This window comes from Condylura cristata, unplaced genomic scaffold (genome assembly GCF_000260355.1).
Source record: "Condylura cristata isolate star-nosed mole 26May11 unplaced genomic scaffold, ConCri1.0 scaffold00032, whole genome shotgun sequence".
NCBI classification, from domain to species: Eukaryota; Metazoa; Chordata; class Mammalia; order Eulipotyphla; family Talpidae; genus Condylura; species Condylura cristata.
The window spans coordinates 10,047,253-10,062,219 of record NW_004567133.1 but is presented as its reverse complement, the minus strand read 5'-3'; the positions used below and the strand labels follow the sequence as shown (position 1 = coordinate 10,062,219).

At 44.6% G+C, this 14,967-nt stretch overlaps 1 protein-coding gene across 1 annotated transcript in view; it reads left to right on the top strand.

Moving 5' to 3' along the window:
* Nucleotides 1-2,437: 2,437 nt before the first annotated feature.
* The window catches only part of ACSM3 (acyl-CoA synthetase medium-chain family member 3), a 19,269-nt gene continuing 6,739 nt past the window's right edge, over nt 2,438-14,967 (top strand). Inside the window, exons 1-9 of the mRNA XM_004691729.2 lie at nt 2,438-2,455; nt 6,343-6,609; nt 7,188-7,398; nt 9,645-9,852; nt 11,535-11,678; nt 11,787-11,943; nt 12,189-12,268; nt 13,587-13,713; nt 14,522-14,602. Coding sequence (XP_004691786.1) covers nt 6,391-6,609; nt 7,188-7,398; nt 9,645-9,852; nt 11,535-11,678; nt 11,787-11,943; nt 12,189-12,268; nt 13,587-13,713; nt 14,522-14,602 — 1,227 coding nt within the window. The 5' untranslated portion in view covers nt 2,438-2,455; nt 6,343-6,390. The remainder of the gene's footprint in view (nt 2,456-6,342; nt 6,610-7,187; nt 7,399-9,644; nt 9,853-11,534; nt 11,679-11,786; nt 11,944-12,188; nt 12,269-13,586; nt 13,714-14,521; nt 14,603-14,967) is intronic.

The window sequence follows — 14,967 nt, the reverse complement described above, 5'->3', positions numbered from 1 at the left end:
GGGGGAAGTCCACCATTGGATGAGTCTGTTTGTGTACCATGGAAGCTTGAAGTGTCAGGTGTCCCTCTTCCCACCCTGTGGTGTGAGTATATTGCTTCACCAATCAGACAACCCTGTCTTGGGCTGAGCAAGTGTGCAAAGATTGAGAGCACGTGTACAAAGATGTAGGGCCTAGTTAGAATCCATCCCCGGGGGCAGCGGCATCTCGAATACAGGTGCAGCAGCTTTGTAGACATCTCGGAAATGTATACAGTGTCCAGACACAGATGGTGGCCACTAGGTCCCAGCTTCCTAAGCCCCAACTGCCTCTCCTTGGCACCTGTACCTCCAGCCTCACCTTTAACTGTGTCTGCTTCAATACATTTCTTTTTATACCAGGCTTGCCCAAGTATGTTTCTACATGACTTACTATGTTACCAAGAATTTGACTTGTGTAACTCTTTTACATTGCTTCTCTGTGGCCTTTTAAATCACAGCCTTAGCGACTATCATGCTAATGTATTATCCCTTTAAACTCATTGACAAGATGCCACTTTGAAGAATTTGTTCAAAAGAAGCAAGTGTTCCCTGTTCTCAACCCTGTCTATTATTTTTCTTTCATTCTCAAATACTGTGACTTGTTCCACAATTTCTGATTCATAGTAGACACTCAAAAGATGTGTTTGAATTGAACTCAACCCAAAAAATGCTCAATAAAGGGGAAAGGTTGACACACATGTTATTAAAGGGAAAAGTATGCCAGTCCTGCTGCCATCAAATCCTGCCAGAGGAGCTAAATGTGGTCTTTGGTCTCCTCCAGAATCTGTCTCTGCTATACTAACTGGATACAGTTGCCCATACAATGCCCCTGCTCTTAGGAACTTGGAGTTGGCCTGCAGATCAAAGTTGAGCTAAAAAAGTCACGCCTATTCCAAGGATTCAGAATCTCCAAGGACTTTGAAAACAGGGACAAGGATCAGTCAAAAAACTTTCTATTATACAACAGGCACATCCGAGGAGAAATGAACTTTGATGACCTGGAACTTCTCCAAAGTGATATTAATTAAGTGCCAGATCAGAGTGGAACAAATATTTAACATAAGAAATGTACATCTAGCCAGCCTTTTCACCATATAAAGACAGTAAACAGGCTTTATCAAGTTGAATGTGAAAGACTGAATGCTTCTCCCCTAATATCAAGAACAAGGCAAGAATATTTGCTTTCTCCATTCTTACTCAACATAGTACTGGAAATTCTATCTTGTGTATAAGGCAAGAAAATGAAATAAAATGCACAGAGATCTAAAAGGAAAAAGTAAAATTGTCCCTATTATGAGATAATGTGATTCTTTACATAAAAAATTCTCAGGCATCAACAAAAAAAGCTTTCTAGAACTAAAAGGTGACCAGGGTACACCTGTTTGTTTGTTTGTTTGTTTAAGTGAATTGGAGTTGGGTTTCTTCACATTTAACTGAGTCATTCATTCATTTACCCATCTGATCTTTATTAAATGACCTTACAGACACCATTCATGCTATGGTGATACATCAATTAAAGAAAATTCTTTCTCTCAAGAGTAAGTGATGTAAGCATAAGTGATGTAAACAGTTAAGACAGATTAAAGAGGGGAAAAGTGAGGGATACTATTTCAGAAAATGTGGTCAGAAAAGACCTCATTGATAGGACACCTCGTAAAATGAAAGGTTTGGCCAAGGGGAATCTGAAGTGTGGTCTGAGCGGTGGGAACTACCTAGACCTCCAGGCTGAAACACTCGTGGTCTGTTTGAGAAAAAGCGAGGGGACTTTTGTGACTGCAGTCGAGTGAGGGAGAGAGGGCAGTAACTCAGAGGGAACCCCGGGCCAGATCACAGGGTTCTTTGGAGTCCAGCTTAGGACTTGAAATGCACACACCTAGTGTGTGCCAGGACGCCCTGGAGGCCTGGACGGAGGAGCAAGCTCATAGCCCTCATGGCCACTTGTGACCAACTGCACAGGTAAACACAGCAGCTGGCTCGCTGAGATCCCGGGAATGCTTCTTTCCTTGTCCTTTTCCCTTTCAAAATCCCTTTATGTTTTTCTTCCATCCTTTTCTCTTTCTGCTGAAAGAAAACTTCCTTTCTCCCTTGGCAGGACAGCCCCTTGGGCAACCCCTTACACAATTTCCTTACTGAGAATCAATTACTTCCCCAGCCTCCCAAAAGCTTGCAGTGGATGGAAGCTGTTGAAATTAAAAGGGGACCTACTGCAGGACACTGCAACTTTCACTGTCCAAGTAGCCAGAACTCCGGCTCCTCCCTCCACAATGTCTCCACCAATCCGGGAAAGGCATTCTGGGCACAGTTAGCTTCTGATTGTCAGACTACCACTCAGGACTAAAGCAGATGACAGAGTTCACGTCTTGGGGCTGTTCTTCTAAGAAACGGGTCTCCAGTTGTATTAGAATCATCCCCAGGTGTCCTGGGGTCTGTCACTTCGGTGAGTATCTTACCTCATCTGCTGGGGAAGGTGTGCTGGGCTGGCAGAGTGCACTTGTGAGGAAAGATAGGTAAGCAAGTGGGATCAGGATCAAAAGCTCTCTCAAGGAAGTCTTGGGCAGCCGGGTGCTTCTCTCAGAATTTCTCAACTATTGTATAATGAATCTATTGTATCATGGCAGTTAGAACAGATCGGGCACATGTACATAGAAAAGGCTAGAAGCATAGTCACTGAGGTTTTTATTTTAATGTTTTGGTACTAGGTAGTTTTCTTAAAAACTAAGTCTATGTGTTCATTTGATAAAGTGTTTTCAAAAACAATTTGAGTGAGTAGCAGCTAACGTTTCACTGTGCTGACCTCCCTGCTTCCCCCCAGCTTAGTGGCAACAGGAATTCATCTTCTGCATCCTCCAGAGTATGTAAAGTCTCCAGAAAACTTAGGGAAACCTATACATGCATACCCACGGCAATAACCAGGTGGCCGAGGCGGCTCCAGAACTTGGGTGCTAACGTTTAAAGCAAGGTCTTGTTCGCGTGGGGGAGGGGCTTCACCCGCTTTATGGTTATCTGTGGCCAACCACTGGTCTTACTGGCTTGGTGTGGAGAAGGGTGACTTATGGAGATGTGAAGAGGTTAAAGACCCATTGCCCGGCTAGATGTAGAAGCTGCATTTTGGATGAGACCTTAAGTACTTGCAAAAGCCCATTCCTAGCAGAGACTTCTGTGGCTCAATAAAAAATCTGGGCTCACACTTGAGAAAGTTAGCTCAGCTCTTTCAGCTACAAAGAGTATCAGAGCCTGGAAAATGGATGTTATGAAGTGCTAAGATCACCTAGAAGAAAAGAAGATTTGTTGAACAGAAGGTAATTGTACGGTTTTGATGAGAACGTTGACAACTTCTTTTGGTCCAGTGGAAAGTGTAGTCAGCATATTGAACACGCTCAGGTTCGTGTTAAGCCCCAAATGACTGCACAGTTTTCTTTTCAGTGCTTGAAGGATTTGGAATGTGGTGAATAGAATAGTTTCAGATTTTCATCGAAATTGCCCAATTGAAAACAATTGGGATGACAGACAATAGAGGACTGGTCCAAGAAATTATAGGCCATGGTTCCCTCCCTGGAATGTTGTGCAACTATTTATAAAACAAAAGGAAAACATAGTGAGGAAGAGATCTCTGTACTGATATGGAAAGACCGTCAACATTCTTTGTTTAAAAAAAAAAAAAGGGCCAAGAATGGTGTGTATTCTAGGCGACCCTGTAGGTCAAAGTGCTGAGGCAGTAAGCACCTGGGCACTTATTTGATTGAATACAGGCAAAGAAACCCCAAGAAGAGACATCAAAGTAATCACAGCAGCTCCTTGAGGAACTGGGCAGCTGTAAGCCTGGGTGTGGGGGACAGATGTTGCATGTGTGCCTTTCACGTTTTTTGTTTTTTAAGATTTATTTATTTATTCAAACAGAACTGGGGTACAGGCCAAGATGCGGAGGGTGAGAGGATTCACCAGAGACAGAATGGGGAGCAGAACAGGCAGATGATCAAAGTACACTGCTGAGGGGAGCAGCGGGCGGGTCAGGAGAGGTCTGCCGGGCCATGTGGATCTCCTCCGGTGCAGGCGGGAATCGAACTCATGCGGTAGTGGCTTAAGCTTCTTTGTGCAGTGCTTTAACCCGCTGCGCCACCAGGGAGGGCCCCTTTCACGTTTTTTAACCATGGGAAGACAGTGTTTTAAAAAGTCAAAAACACAACAGAGAAAGGTTATATATAAAAGCCTAGTGTTGACTGTGACGCCCCATGAGAACCTCTCACCGGGCCCTCCCCGGTGGCACAATGGGTTAGGACGCAGCACTACAAGCTAGCCATAGCCACTTCAGTGCGAGTTCAATCCCCGCCCCAGAGCTGACCCACATGGCGCGGCAGACCTGTCCTGTCTCACCCGCTGCTCCCCTCAGCAGTGCACTTTGTCGATCTGCTTGTTCTACTCCCCACTTTGCCTCTGGTGAATCCTCTCACCACCCCTGCACCTCTGGCCTATACCCCAGTTCTGTAAGCATAAGTAAATAAATCTTAAAAAAATATATGATGCCCACACCACAGCCCCAAAGGGGTGACACAATTGATTTAAGACCCAGGCATAAGGTTTTTTTTTTTTTTTAAAGCTTACTGGCGATGCAAATATACAAGCAGGTTTGGAGAATCACTGCCCTATCGAACTCCTTTTGAAGTATGTGTGGTAAAAAGACCTGCCACTGGGAACCCAAAGACAGTTCTAACCCTGATGTGACATGCTGAAGTGTGCTGCCGCCATCTCTTGGGTTCTGTTTCCTTTGCAGGTGAAAATAAGAGGCTCAAACCACGTTCATGAACTTGCCAGGCCCTTACACAAGTAGAAGGGAAGGTGGGGAGAAGTATTCGGGGTTCCCAATGCATTGGGCACAGACAGTAACAGGAGGTTCAGATGCCAGGCCCCGTTAGAGCCAGATCCGTAGCTGACATCTGACATGAGTGATCCAGAAGTGTTTCCAGGTGGTCACCGCCCAGCTGCAATGGCAATTAAAAACTGATGACCTCATGATTGTGAGAGTCATGTTTTATTGTAGGAAATTTGGAAGATTATAGAGTGTGCAAAGAAGAGGCCCCCATAATCCCTGAGAGCCTCACTTAAGAAAATTCAGTCAAGTAAATAACATCATGATCAAATGTACCACAGAAGAAGGTGGGCTGAAAGGGCTGGAGGAACCTCCCCCACAAAAGTGCCCCGAAGGCTTAAAGACCCCTGTAATTATACCTCCAGCTGTGCAGCCTGAGTCTGTGCCCGAGGCAGGGTGGGCCCCTGCTGGGAGCATGGGAACTGGGACCTATAAAAGCTAGCATCTCTGACTGCGATTGCACACCTGAGTGGGACAGGTGACTCTGTTTCTTCACCTCTGGGTCAATTGTGCAAATTCTCCTTAACACTCAGCACTACTTTTGAAATCTGCAGATACAAGATCAGGAGGTTCAGACCTTTGCTGCTACTGAGGGCAGCTAAGTGACCTGAATCTTTTCGTCTTTCGAAATACATAAGGGGCCCTCCCTGGTGGCGCAACAGATTAAAGCACAGCACTACGAAGCCAGCCGCAGTCACTGCAGCTCCAGCTCCATCCCAGCCAGGGAGCTGACCCACAGGGTGCAGCAGACCTCTCCTGACCGGCCCGCTGCAGTGTACTTCATCTCTGGCGAATCCTCTCACCCCCCACCCCAGTTCTTGTATGCATAAATAAATGACAAAAATCTAAAAATAAAAGAAATACATAAATACATTTGGGAGGCAAGGACATGCTGGTAGCCAGCAGAAAGCCTGGACCAGACAGCTCTGGGTTCGAATGCAAAAACTACCTGTTGAAGGATGTTTGTGCTGCACCCAAATCCTCATACTGATACCCTAAGCCCCAACAGGATGGCATTTGGAAGTAGATCTTGGAGAGGCAATTAGGTTTAGGTGAGATCACGAGGGTGATGCCCAAAGGATGGTGCTAGTGTCCTCCGCAGAAGAGACCAGAACTCTCCTCTCCACCATGTGGGGACGCAGAGGGGAGGCAGCCACCTGGTACAGGTATAGGACCTTCACCTGAGGCTTCTCTGCATCCAGACTGTGAGAGATACAGGTATGCTGTTTAGACTGTCCTCTCTGTGGTATTTTGTTGTGGCAGCCTGAACTAAGACAGCCTCTTACTAGTTATTTTCTCCATCTGTAAAGAAAAATGATGATACTATCTACCACACGGGGTATAACGATACATTGCATGTAAGTACTATTGTGATGATTAATTACAGTAAGGATGAACAGTTGCTTTGGGGTCTGGTGACTTCCAGGACAGAATGACAGCAAATCCTCTGCTTGTCTTAGGTGGTCGGGCTCCGTGGAGCTTCTGAGTGCTGACACCCACCAAGTCCGATGCTAACTCCTGTCACCATGGGGATGCTACTTCGAGCCCAGTGTTTTTGGCGTCTAGCAATTCCTGGTTCTGTGAGAGCACTACATAAAGATTCTAGAACAGTGACCCCCCAGAATTTCTCCAGCTATGAATCCATGAAACAGGACTTCAAATTGGAGATTCCAGAGTATTTCAACTTTGCAAAAGATATCCTGGACCCATGGATCAGTTCGGAAAAGGTATGCAGAAAGGGCCAGTCAGACGAGTTTACCAACTCGGACCGATTCTGCCCCAGCAGAACCTTGGGCAAGGTCTTGAGAGAAATTTGTTGCTCTGACTTGAAAGACAGTGTGTCTTAGTGGGTCGAAGCCCTTTTAATAGTCTAACACACAGGACCGTCCCCCCCAGCAGAGGACTGTCAGGCTAAAAATGTTAATAGTTCTATGTTTGAGAAATGATAGGTTAAGAAAAAAAAAAAAGGCAACACAGTTGATTATAATTTAAAACAAAACCAAAAAGGAAGTAGAGTAAAAAAGGTGATTGCAATTCCAAAACAGTAGGGAATGAGGCCTAGATAGACCATTAAGAGAAATATAAAGAGATGCAGGAATCAAACTTTTTGGAAAGAAAAGTTATCAGGCTAAATGAGAAATGACATGGCTCCCTAGAAATAAGAACCCCAAGTTATTTCCCAAAAAGTCCACATATATCTTGACTGGTGACCTGTGAGTTTTCTTGAGAATATTTCTAGTTAGTGAGTGGGAAAATTTAGCTACATCACCACATTTAGATCTGCAACTGGTGTGTCTTTCCTCAGGCTGGAAAGAGACCTTCCAACCCAGCCTTCTGGTGGATAAATGGAAACGGAGAAGAAGCGAGATGGAGCTTTGAGGAGCTGGGATCTCTGTCCAGGAAATTTGCCAATATACTCACCGACGCCTGCGCCCTGCGGAGAGGAGACCGGGTCCTTGTCATTCTGCCCCGGATCCCCGAGTGGTGGCTGGCAAATGTAGCCTGTCTGAGAACAGGTTAGTCACGTTCGATCATATTTCAACTAGGCGGGTGAGAGATTTTCCAAAACATCTAAGAAACTGTCAGACGCCTGTGTCTGAATATAGATTGTTCTCAATACAATATTATTCTCAGGACCCTCACAAATGTGCTGGAAACCTGCCCTACCTTTAGACCTAAACCGGGAGTTGAATTTTTCACAACGAAGTAGGTTTATGAAATGAACACCCATTCACAAAGTGATCTGCTCACACTCAACTGCTCCTCTCCTCCTAATGGTCCCAGGGTCACCTGAAACTCAGCGCAGCCACGATTTGAGACAACCCTGCACCTCAACACCCCGTCTTATTTCTGCCTTATCCCTCTCCTGATTAATCACCCGCTCTGTGTCCTCAGCCAGACATCAAAGCGCCCTCCTTTCTAATTATTTCCTAAATCTTACAAATTTGACCTCTTCCATGCTTCGAAAGTCCCCCTGCGTCTCCCGGTCCACCGCCCTTGCCTGACTTCACGTCTCTGATTTTTTGCATTGCGCTAACCGCGTTGGGCTACAGCGTCGCACGCGTTTTAGCGGTGCAGGATCGCCCCCTTCAGGTGTCGCTGAACTAGTGCACACATCGTCTCGGGATTGAATTTCACCAAGTCTCTCTGATCCTGCGTGCCACGCTCCACCCCAACCCAAACCACTCTCTACAGCCACGGTTCCTTCTAGCCCTCTTAATTTTTTCCCTGTGATCGTGTTGCTTGTCTTTATATAATCACTGGCCCGCCTGACCTGTGGGATAAAACCTGCACTTCTGTAGGTATGTCACGGAAGTTCTAGTCATCCTCCCCGCCCTCACTAGCCAGGTTCGGTCACCTCAAGTGAGTGCCTGGAAATTACGTGACCTTTCTCATCGCTGGGGTTTCTTTTGTATAGTTTCCCACGCACATAGTCGCCAGGACAACTCCCACTAACCTTGAAATCCCAGTTCTAAGGACCCTCTCGCAGGCAACACCACCCTGACACTCCAATCCAGAGGCTTTCTTCTTTGGGCTCCCCCCAAATGCTTGTATTTTTAGTTTAGCCTGTACTATATTACCTGAGTCTATCTGCTCTCAAATCTGTTAATCCCCACAAGATTATATGGCTGAAAGGTAATGGCTGTCTGTGATAGAGTCATCTCTGTACATCCAATGATTGGCATTTAGTAGTGCTCAGAGAAATATTCATTAACATCCCTGTTGTCATAATAAACCATTAAATTACATACCGTTCCTAATTATTCTAACCATGACTTACCTTTAACAAGCACTATGTGCTCTGATCTCATATGTTCATATAAACTACACAGTGAAATAGAGAAACCACATTCACAGTTTATTTTTTTAAGATTTATTTATTTATGCATACAGAACCGGGGTACAGGGGTGGTGAGAGGATTCACCAGAGACAGAGTGAGGAGCAGAACAGGCCGACTGATGAAGTACACTGCTGAGGGGAGCAGTGGGAGGGTCAGGAGAGGTCTGCCACGCCATGTGGGTCAACTCTGAGGCTGGGGATCGAACTCATGCTGAAGTGGCTTTAGCTTCTCAGTGTTGTGCTTTAACCTGCTGCATCACCAGGGAGGGCCCCACTTTCACAGTTTTTAAACAAAATGATCACATTCAAGAATGCCGCCAAAGCTCACTGTTTACAACAGTAAACAGCTGTTTATCAGAACCAGAAATCCACTGATACCATTCAATGAAGAAGAAAAGTTCATGCATACCCCCTGGAGAAATGTCAGCTTCTGCAAGGAGACAGGTGATTCACTGGGCAGCTTCACTTTCTTTCTCCAAAGTCACAGAGCCTCCTCTGACTTTTTTTTTTTTTAAGATTAATTTATTTATTTATACAGAACTGGGATACAGGCCAGAGGTGCAGGGGCGGTGAGAGGCTTCACCAGAGACAGAGTGGGGAGCAGAATAGGCAGATCGATGAAGTACACTGTTCAAGGGAGCAGTGGACAAGACAAGAACGGGCTGCTGTGCCCTGTGGGTCAGCTCCCTGCCCTGGGATTGAACATGCACTGCAGTGGCTGTGGAAAGCTTCGCAGTGCTGCGCTTTAGCCTGTTGTACCATCAGGGAGGGCTGTTTTTTTGACTTCTCATGAAATCGTGGTTTCTCTGTTCCCCTTCATTCCACTGGTGCACAACTTTGACTTGCTACACAGATGCCTCAGCTGCTGCTCTTGCATGTCCCATCTGTTAACACACTGTTATTTCTTTTCTGTGCCTTTAGGAACCGTTTTAATTCCAGGAACCACTCAGCTGACCCAGAAAGACATCCTCTATCGGCTACAATCTTCAAAAGCAAAATGCATCATTACCAGTGAGGATCTGGCCCCAGCCGTCGACGCTGTTGTGTCTAAATGCGAAAATCTTTGCTCCAAGCTAATTGTGTCTCAGGAGCCCAGAGAAGGGTGGGAAAACCTCAAGGAACTGATGAAGTGAGTAGTTATAACTGCCGTAGAACGGCTCCTTCAAAAGGCAGGCAGCGATGAGGAGATGGTCAACTCAGAAGTGATCAGAAATAGGAAACATTAAAACTATGAACTGTGGGAACAGCTGTTATTGGTGCATGCATAGTGCAGGAACTCGGAGGCAAGAGGAGTTTGGAGTACTTTTTCTAAGTTGGGTATCCAGGAAGCAGACTATGACATAAAAACTAATTGGGTAAACATTCACAAGACACTGGTTGTAGGCCAAAACTGTTCCAAGCACTTCCGATTTCTTAACTCTTTAAACTCTCACAGCACCTTCAAATCATGCAGATGAATAAAATCAAATATAAGGATTGGCAGAGCTGGGTTTCAAACCCAGGGGCCTGACTTCAGAGCTCACCCTCCACCGCTGTGCCCACTGCATCTGGCAGCCAGAGACTGGCACAAAAATGTGGCCTTAGGTGTTCATAGCAATCATCTCTGTGAAAGAAGTGATAGGTTCACAGCCAGAGGGACTATTTTTTAAGAAAGGTAGATGTGACTCTACACTTGGTTTAGCTTTGTTAGACCAAGAGATTTAGGTCTAGCTATGTCCTAGGGCCTGAATGTTTCCGATTTTAAAACCTGTATGCTTTTTAGACATTGAGGTTATAGCCTCTCAGCTGCCATAATAGAGTGTTACATAGAAACCCAGCTATCCTTTGGCACTGAAAGGTTGTCTTTCACCTTACCTGGGGTCCTGCCGACAGCCTTATTGTTTACTGTATTTAGGGCAATGTAGGCATACAGGAAACAGAAAAAGCATCCTTTGGTGGACCAGCAGTTGTTTTCTATAAAAGGTAAGGAGAACAAATATCTTAGGCTCTGCAGGCTACATCACAGCTACTTGCAAAAGCAGTGTTGACACACAATGTGCGACTGTGCTCCAGTAACATTTGTTTACAAAAATAGGGAGTGGGCCAGATTGGGCTGCTCTATGCCATTACCCAGGAATTCTTTTAATATCTTCAGTTTTTCAAACCACCTTTGAAAGCACCCACAGTGAGGGGAAGGAGAGTTGTGCACCTTCCAGTGAGGACAAGATCATGGAATCCTGATTCAGTTGGCAATATAATAAAACTCGTGAGTCTTTTATATGCTTCAACTCATCCTCGTCAGACATTGAGATCTACAAAATCAGCTGTTGTATGCTGGCTTTTGATGGCAAAGTTTATTTTGCTTCCACAAAGCACGATCCCAAAAATATGGCGAAAGAGGTGGTTTTTACCTTGGAAGTCAATCTAGGTAACTAGGGCCTGAACCATGCAATGCAGAGGTCTGAACGGACAGTTTTTCAGTTTTCTTTAAAAAAATATATATATATATATTTATGCGTATAAGAACTGGGGTATAGGCCAGAGTTGGGGGCTTAGGAGACTATTCACTAGAAACAGAGTGGGGAGCAGAACAGGCAGATTGACTGAAGTACACTGCTGAGGGGAGCAGCAGGTGAGACAAGAAAGGTCTGCTGTGCCATGTGGGTCAGCTCCCAGGCAGGGGAGTGAATTTGCGCTACTGTGGCTGTGGGTAGCTTCGTAGAGCTGGATTTAAGCCCCTGCACCACCAGGGAGGGCCTGAAACCCATGTCTGTGGTGACTACCTAATATGCTGTGTGTGATGTGCAGGTTCACTGTGACCTTCCTTTGTAGACAAGCCAGTGACAGCCATACCTGCGTGAAGACAAAACATGATGAACTCATGGCCATTTACTTTACCAGTGGGACGAGTGGTTCTCCTAAGATGACCGGACACACCCACAGCAGCTTAGGTTTAGGGTTATCTGTAAATGGAAGGTATGTTCCCAGAACTGTGACTCAGAGCATCAAACCTGGAGAGGGCTGATTCTTGGGCTTTTCAAGTTATTCCCACTGTGTACATCAGAGATGTTCTTTGTCATGCAGGTTCTGGCTGGACTTGACAGCTTCAGATGTGATATGGAATACTGCAGACACAGGCTGGGCAAAGTCTGCGTGGAGTAGTGTTTTCGCTCCATGGATCCAGGGAGCATGTGTATTTGCACATTATTTGCCACGTTTTGAGCCAACTTCTATCTTGCAAGTAAGGCAGAGCATAGAGTTCAACATCTTGACAGGTATTAGCAGTGTCAGTGGCGAGGCTGGTAAATAAAGTAATTTGTGGAAACCAGAGTAGATAATTCCTCTTAAGATACTTCAAATCTAGAGTCTGTAAGCTTGAAAATATACTTGTGTTGGATTAAAGAATGGTGCAGGTGTACTGGGCCTACCTCTGACATTGAGGCAGTTATTCAAATTGTAGTAAGATTTGTTTATTTTAAATTGCAGACACTTTCCAAGTTTCCCATCACAGTCTTCTGTTCGGCACCAACTGCATACCGAATGCTAGTACAGGATGATACGACCAGGTAAGGAAAGTTGTAAGTAGGCACTTAGTGGGGGTTCGGGAAGGAAGAGGAAGCTATAAAATAAAAACTCTTTCTGTAAAAACATAGGTCAGGGCCCTCCCTGGTGGTGCAATGGGTTAAAGCACAACCACTTCAGCACAAGTTCGATCCCTGCCCCACATGGCATGGCAGACCTCTTCTGACCCACCCTTTGTTCCCCTCAGCAGTGTCCTTCCTCGATTTGTCTGTTCTGCTCCCTACTCTGTCTCTGGTGAATCCTCTCACCACCCCTGTACCCTAGTTCTGTATGTATAAATAAATAAATCTTAAAAAAAAATAGGTCCATGCTAGTAAGTATGAGATTTAGCCATCTTCTTCTCCTTCTCAATTATCGTTTTTAAGTGGTAATTTTTACATCCAGAGAGGTCTCCCCTAAGCAAGAAGGGAAGTTTCAAGCATATGCATAGCCTGAGTCCATTGATTATGGGTAAGAGGTATTTAGTCTTTTGGATGATGACTTAACCTGACCTGAGGTTAAGTCAGGAATGAGGATAATTTTTAAAAATCTAGTTCCTATTCCATTTGAACAGGTGGAACACTTTCAAATCAGAAATAAATCTAGTTCCTATTCCATTTGAACAGGTGGAAAACTTTCAAATCAGAAATAATTCACAGGATATAAAACACAACAGCTATATAAGAATATGTAGTGAAAAGTCTTTCTCCAAATCCTGTCCCCAATCTCAGTACTCCCTGAAATCCATGGGTAACAAGCTAATATGCTTGTGATCTCACTCTTATTTATAGATCTAATTCTGTATCTTCCTCTTTTCACCTAATAATATCTCTTGGACTTGTGCGCCTCAATATGGTAACCACTAGCCACATGTCCTTGTTAAACTAAAAGTTCCTTCCTCAGTTGCTCTAGGAGAGTGACACCCGCGTGACAGAGGTTCTATTAGACAGCCCTGCCCAGATGTGTCCTCAATTTTTTTTTTATTTTGACAGTTGTATATTATCCCATTGTAGAAATACTCCACCCAACAACTGGTAAACATTTAACTGCCCCATGTAAAATACAGTTATGTGACACCTTTCCTAAGGACTGCATGGCTTTTATTTGTTTGCTTTGGCAACAAATCACCTTTCTTTCCCTTTCAAATAAAAGGAAGAAAAGAACATGAAGAACAGTGGTGTCTGGGAAGTTAGAAGTTAAATGGTATTTTGTATCAGAGAGGGGAGTCAGGAAGGAACTAAAACTTCCTAGAATTTCAACATAGTCCTCGTTTTCATGACTCTCCATTGTTCTTCCTAAATTTAACTCGTTCTGTCTTTGGAGAAACTATAAGTTCAAAAGCTTGAAACACTGTGTGAGCGCCGGGGAGCCCATCAACCCGGAAGTGACCGAGCAATGGCGGCAGCGGACAGGGCTGGACATCTACGAGGGATACGGGCAGACGGAAACGGTACGCCCTTGACCCCGGCAACGGGGTTCCATGGAGCCCGAGAAAGGAAAACCAACGTGTGTGCTTAGGGCTTTTGCGCAATAGTCAGGGAGTAGAGTGGCTAGAGCAAGCGCACAAAGAAAACTTTGAGAGACCATTGTGGCCTCAAAGGCAGGTAGACTTGTTGAAATAGCTGTTCACGGAGAAAACCGCGACATTAAATAGGCTTCAGTTGAAACACACTGGATCTGCAAAGAGATTCCCCCTTCTGTAATAAGGAACTTTCTCAGGGTTGTTTAAAAGTGGAAAAACACTGAGTTCCTTGTTACTTGAAATGTTAAGATTTCCTGGATAACTCCGTGGAGAGCATATTCTAAAATGGGGTTATAAAGAGAGCTCACAGAAATAAGAAGAAAGTCTACAGGAAATGAATAAAAAAGTCATGATTATGTAGGGAATGTGGGGGCGTTGGAGGGGATGAAGCAGGTAAGTGAAAGGCTGAAAGAAAACTTTTGGTGTCTTGTTATAATGCTTCAGGCTACAAGCCACTAGAATGAAGTAAAAAAAAAATTACCAGAAATAAAAATTTAAAAACAATGACAAATCCAGAAGACACAGCATTGGTATTTCAGTAAATATAAATATATGAACGGTTACAACTTTATATGTTTATTCAGTGTCTAGTTTTAAACTCCATGAGAGAAGAGAATTTATTGTTAACCTGGTTGGTAGTAAGTTCCAAATAAATATTGTCGAGTGAGTACATGGTGGAGGAACAAATGAATTTTAAGTAACTTGTAATGTCACTCTACTCTTTCTTCTTCATTAGGTGCTAATCTGTGGAAACTTTAAGGGAATGAAAATTAAGCCTGGCTCCATGGGAAAGCCTTCTCCTGCTTTTGATGTTAAGGTTGGCATAGCCCCTCTGGAGAAAATTTAACACCTATTTCACTTTTCCCTTCACTCACAGTCCTAGTTTTAGTGATTTTGTATTTCATATTTCCATGATAGCTTAACTTCCATGTACAGGTGAACATGGGTAAGAAATGTTATTTTGGTCTTCCTTCTTTAAAAAAGAAAAGATTGGCCCTCCCTGGTGGCGCAGCGGGTTAAAGCACTGCACTGAGAAGTTAAAGCCACTTCCGCATGAGTTCGATTCCCGCCTGTTCCGGAGGTGACCACATGGCCCGGCAGACTTCTCCTGACCGCCCGCTGCTCCCCTCAGCAGTGTACTTCGTCGATCTGCCTGTTCTGCTCCCCACTCTGTCTCTGGTG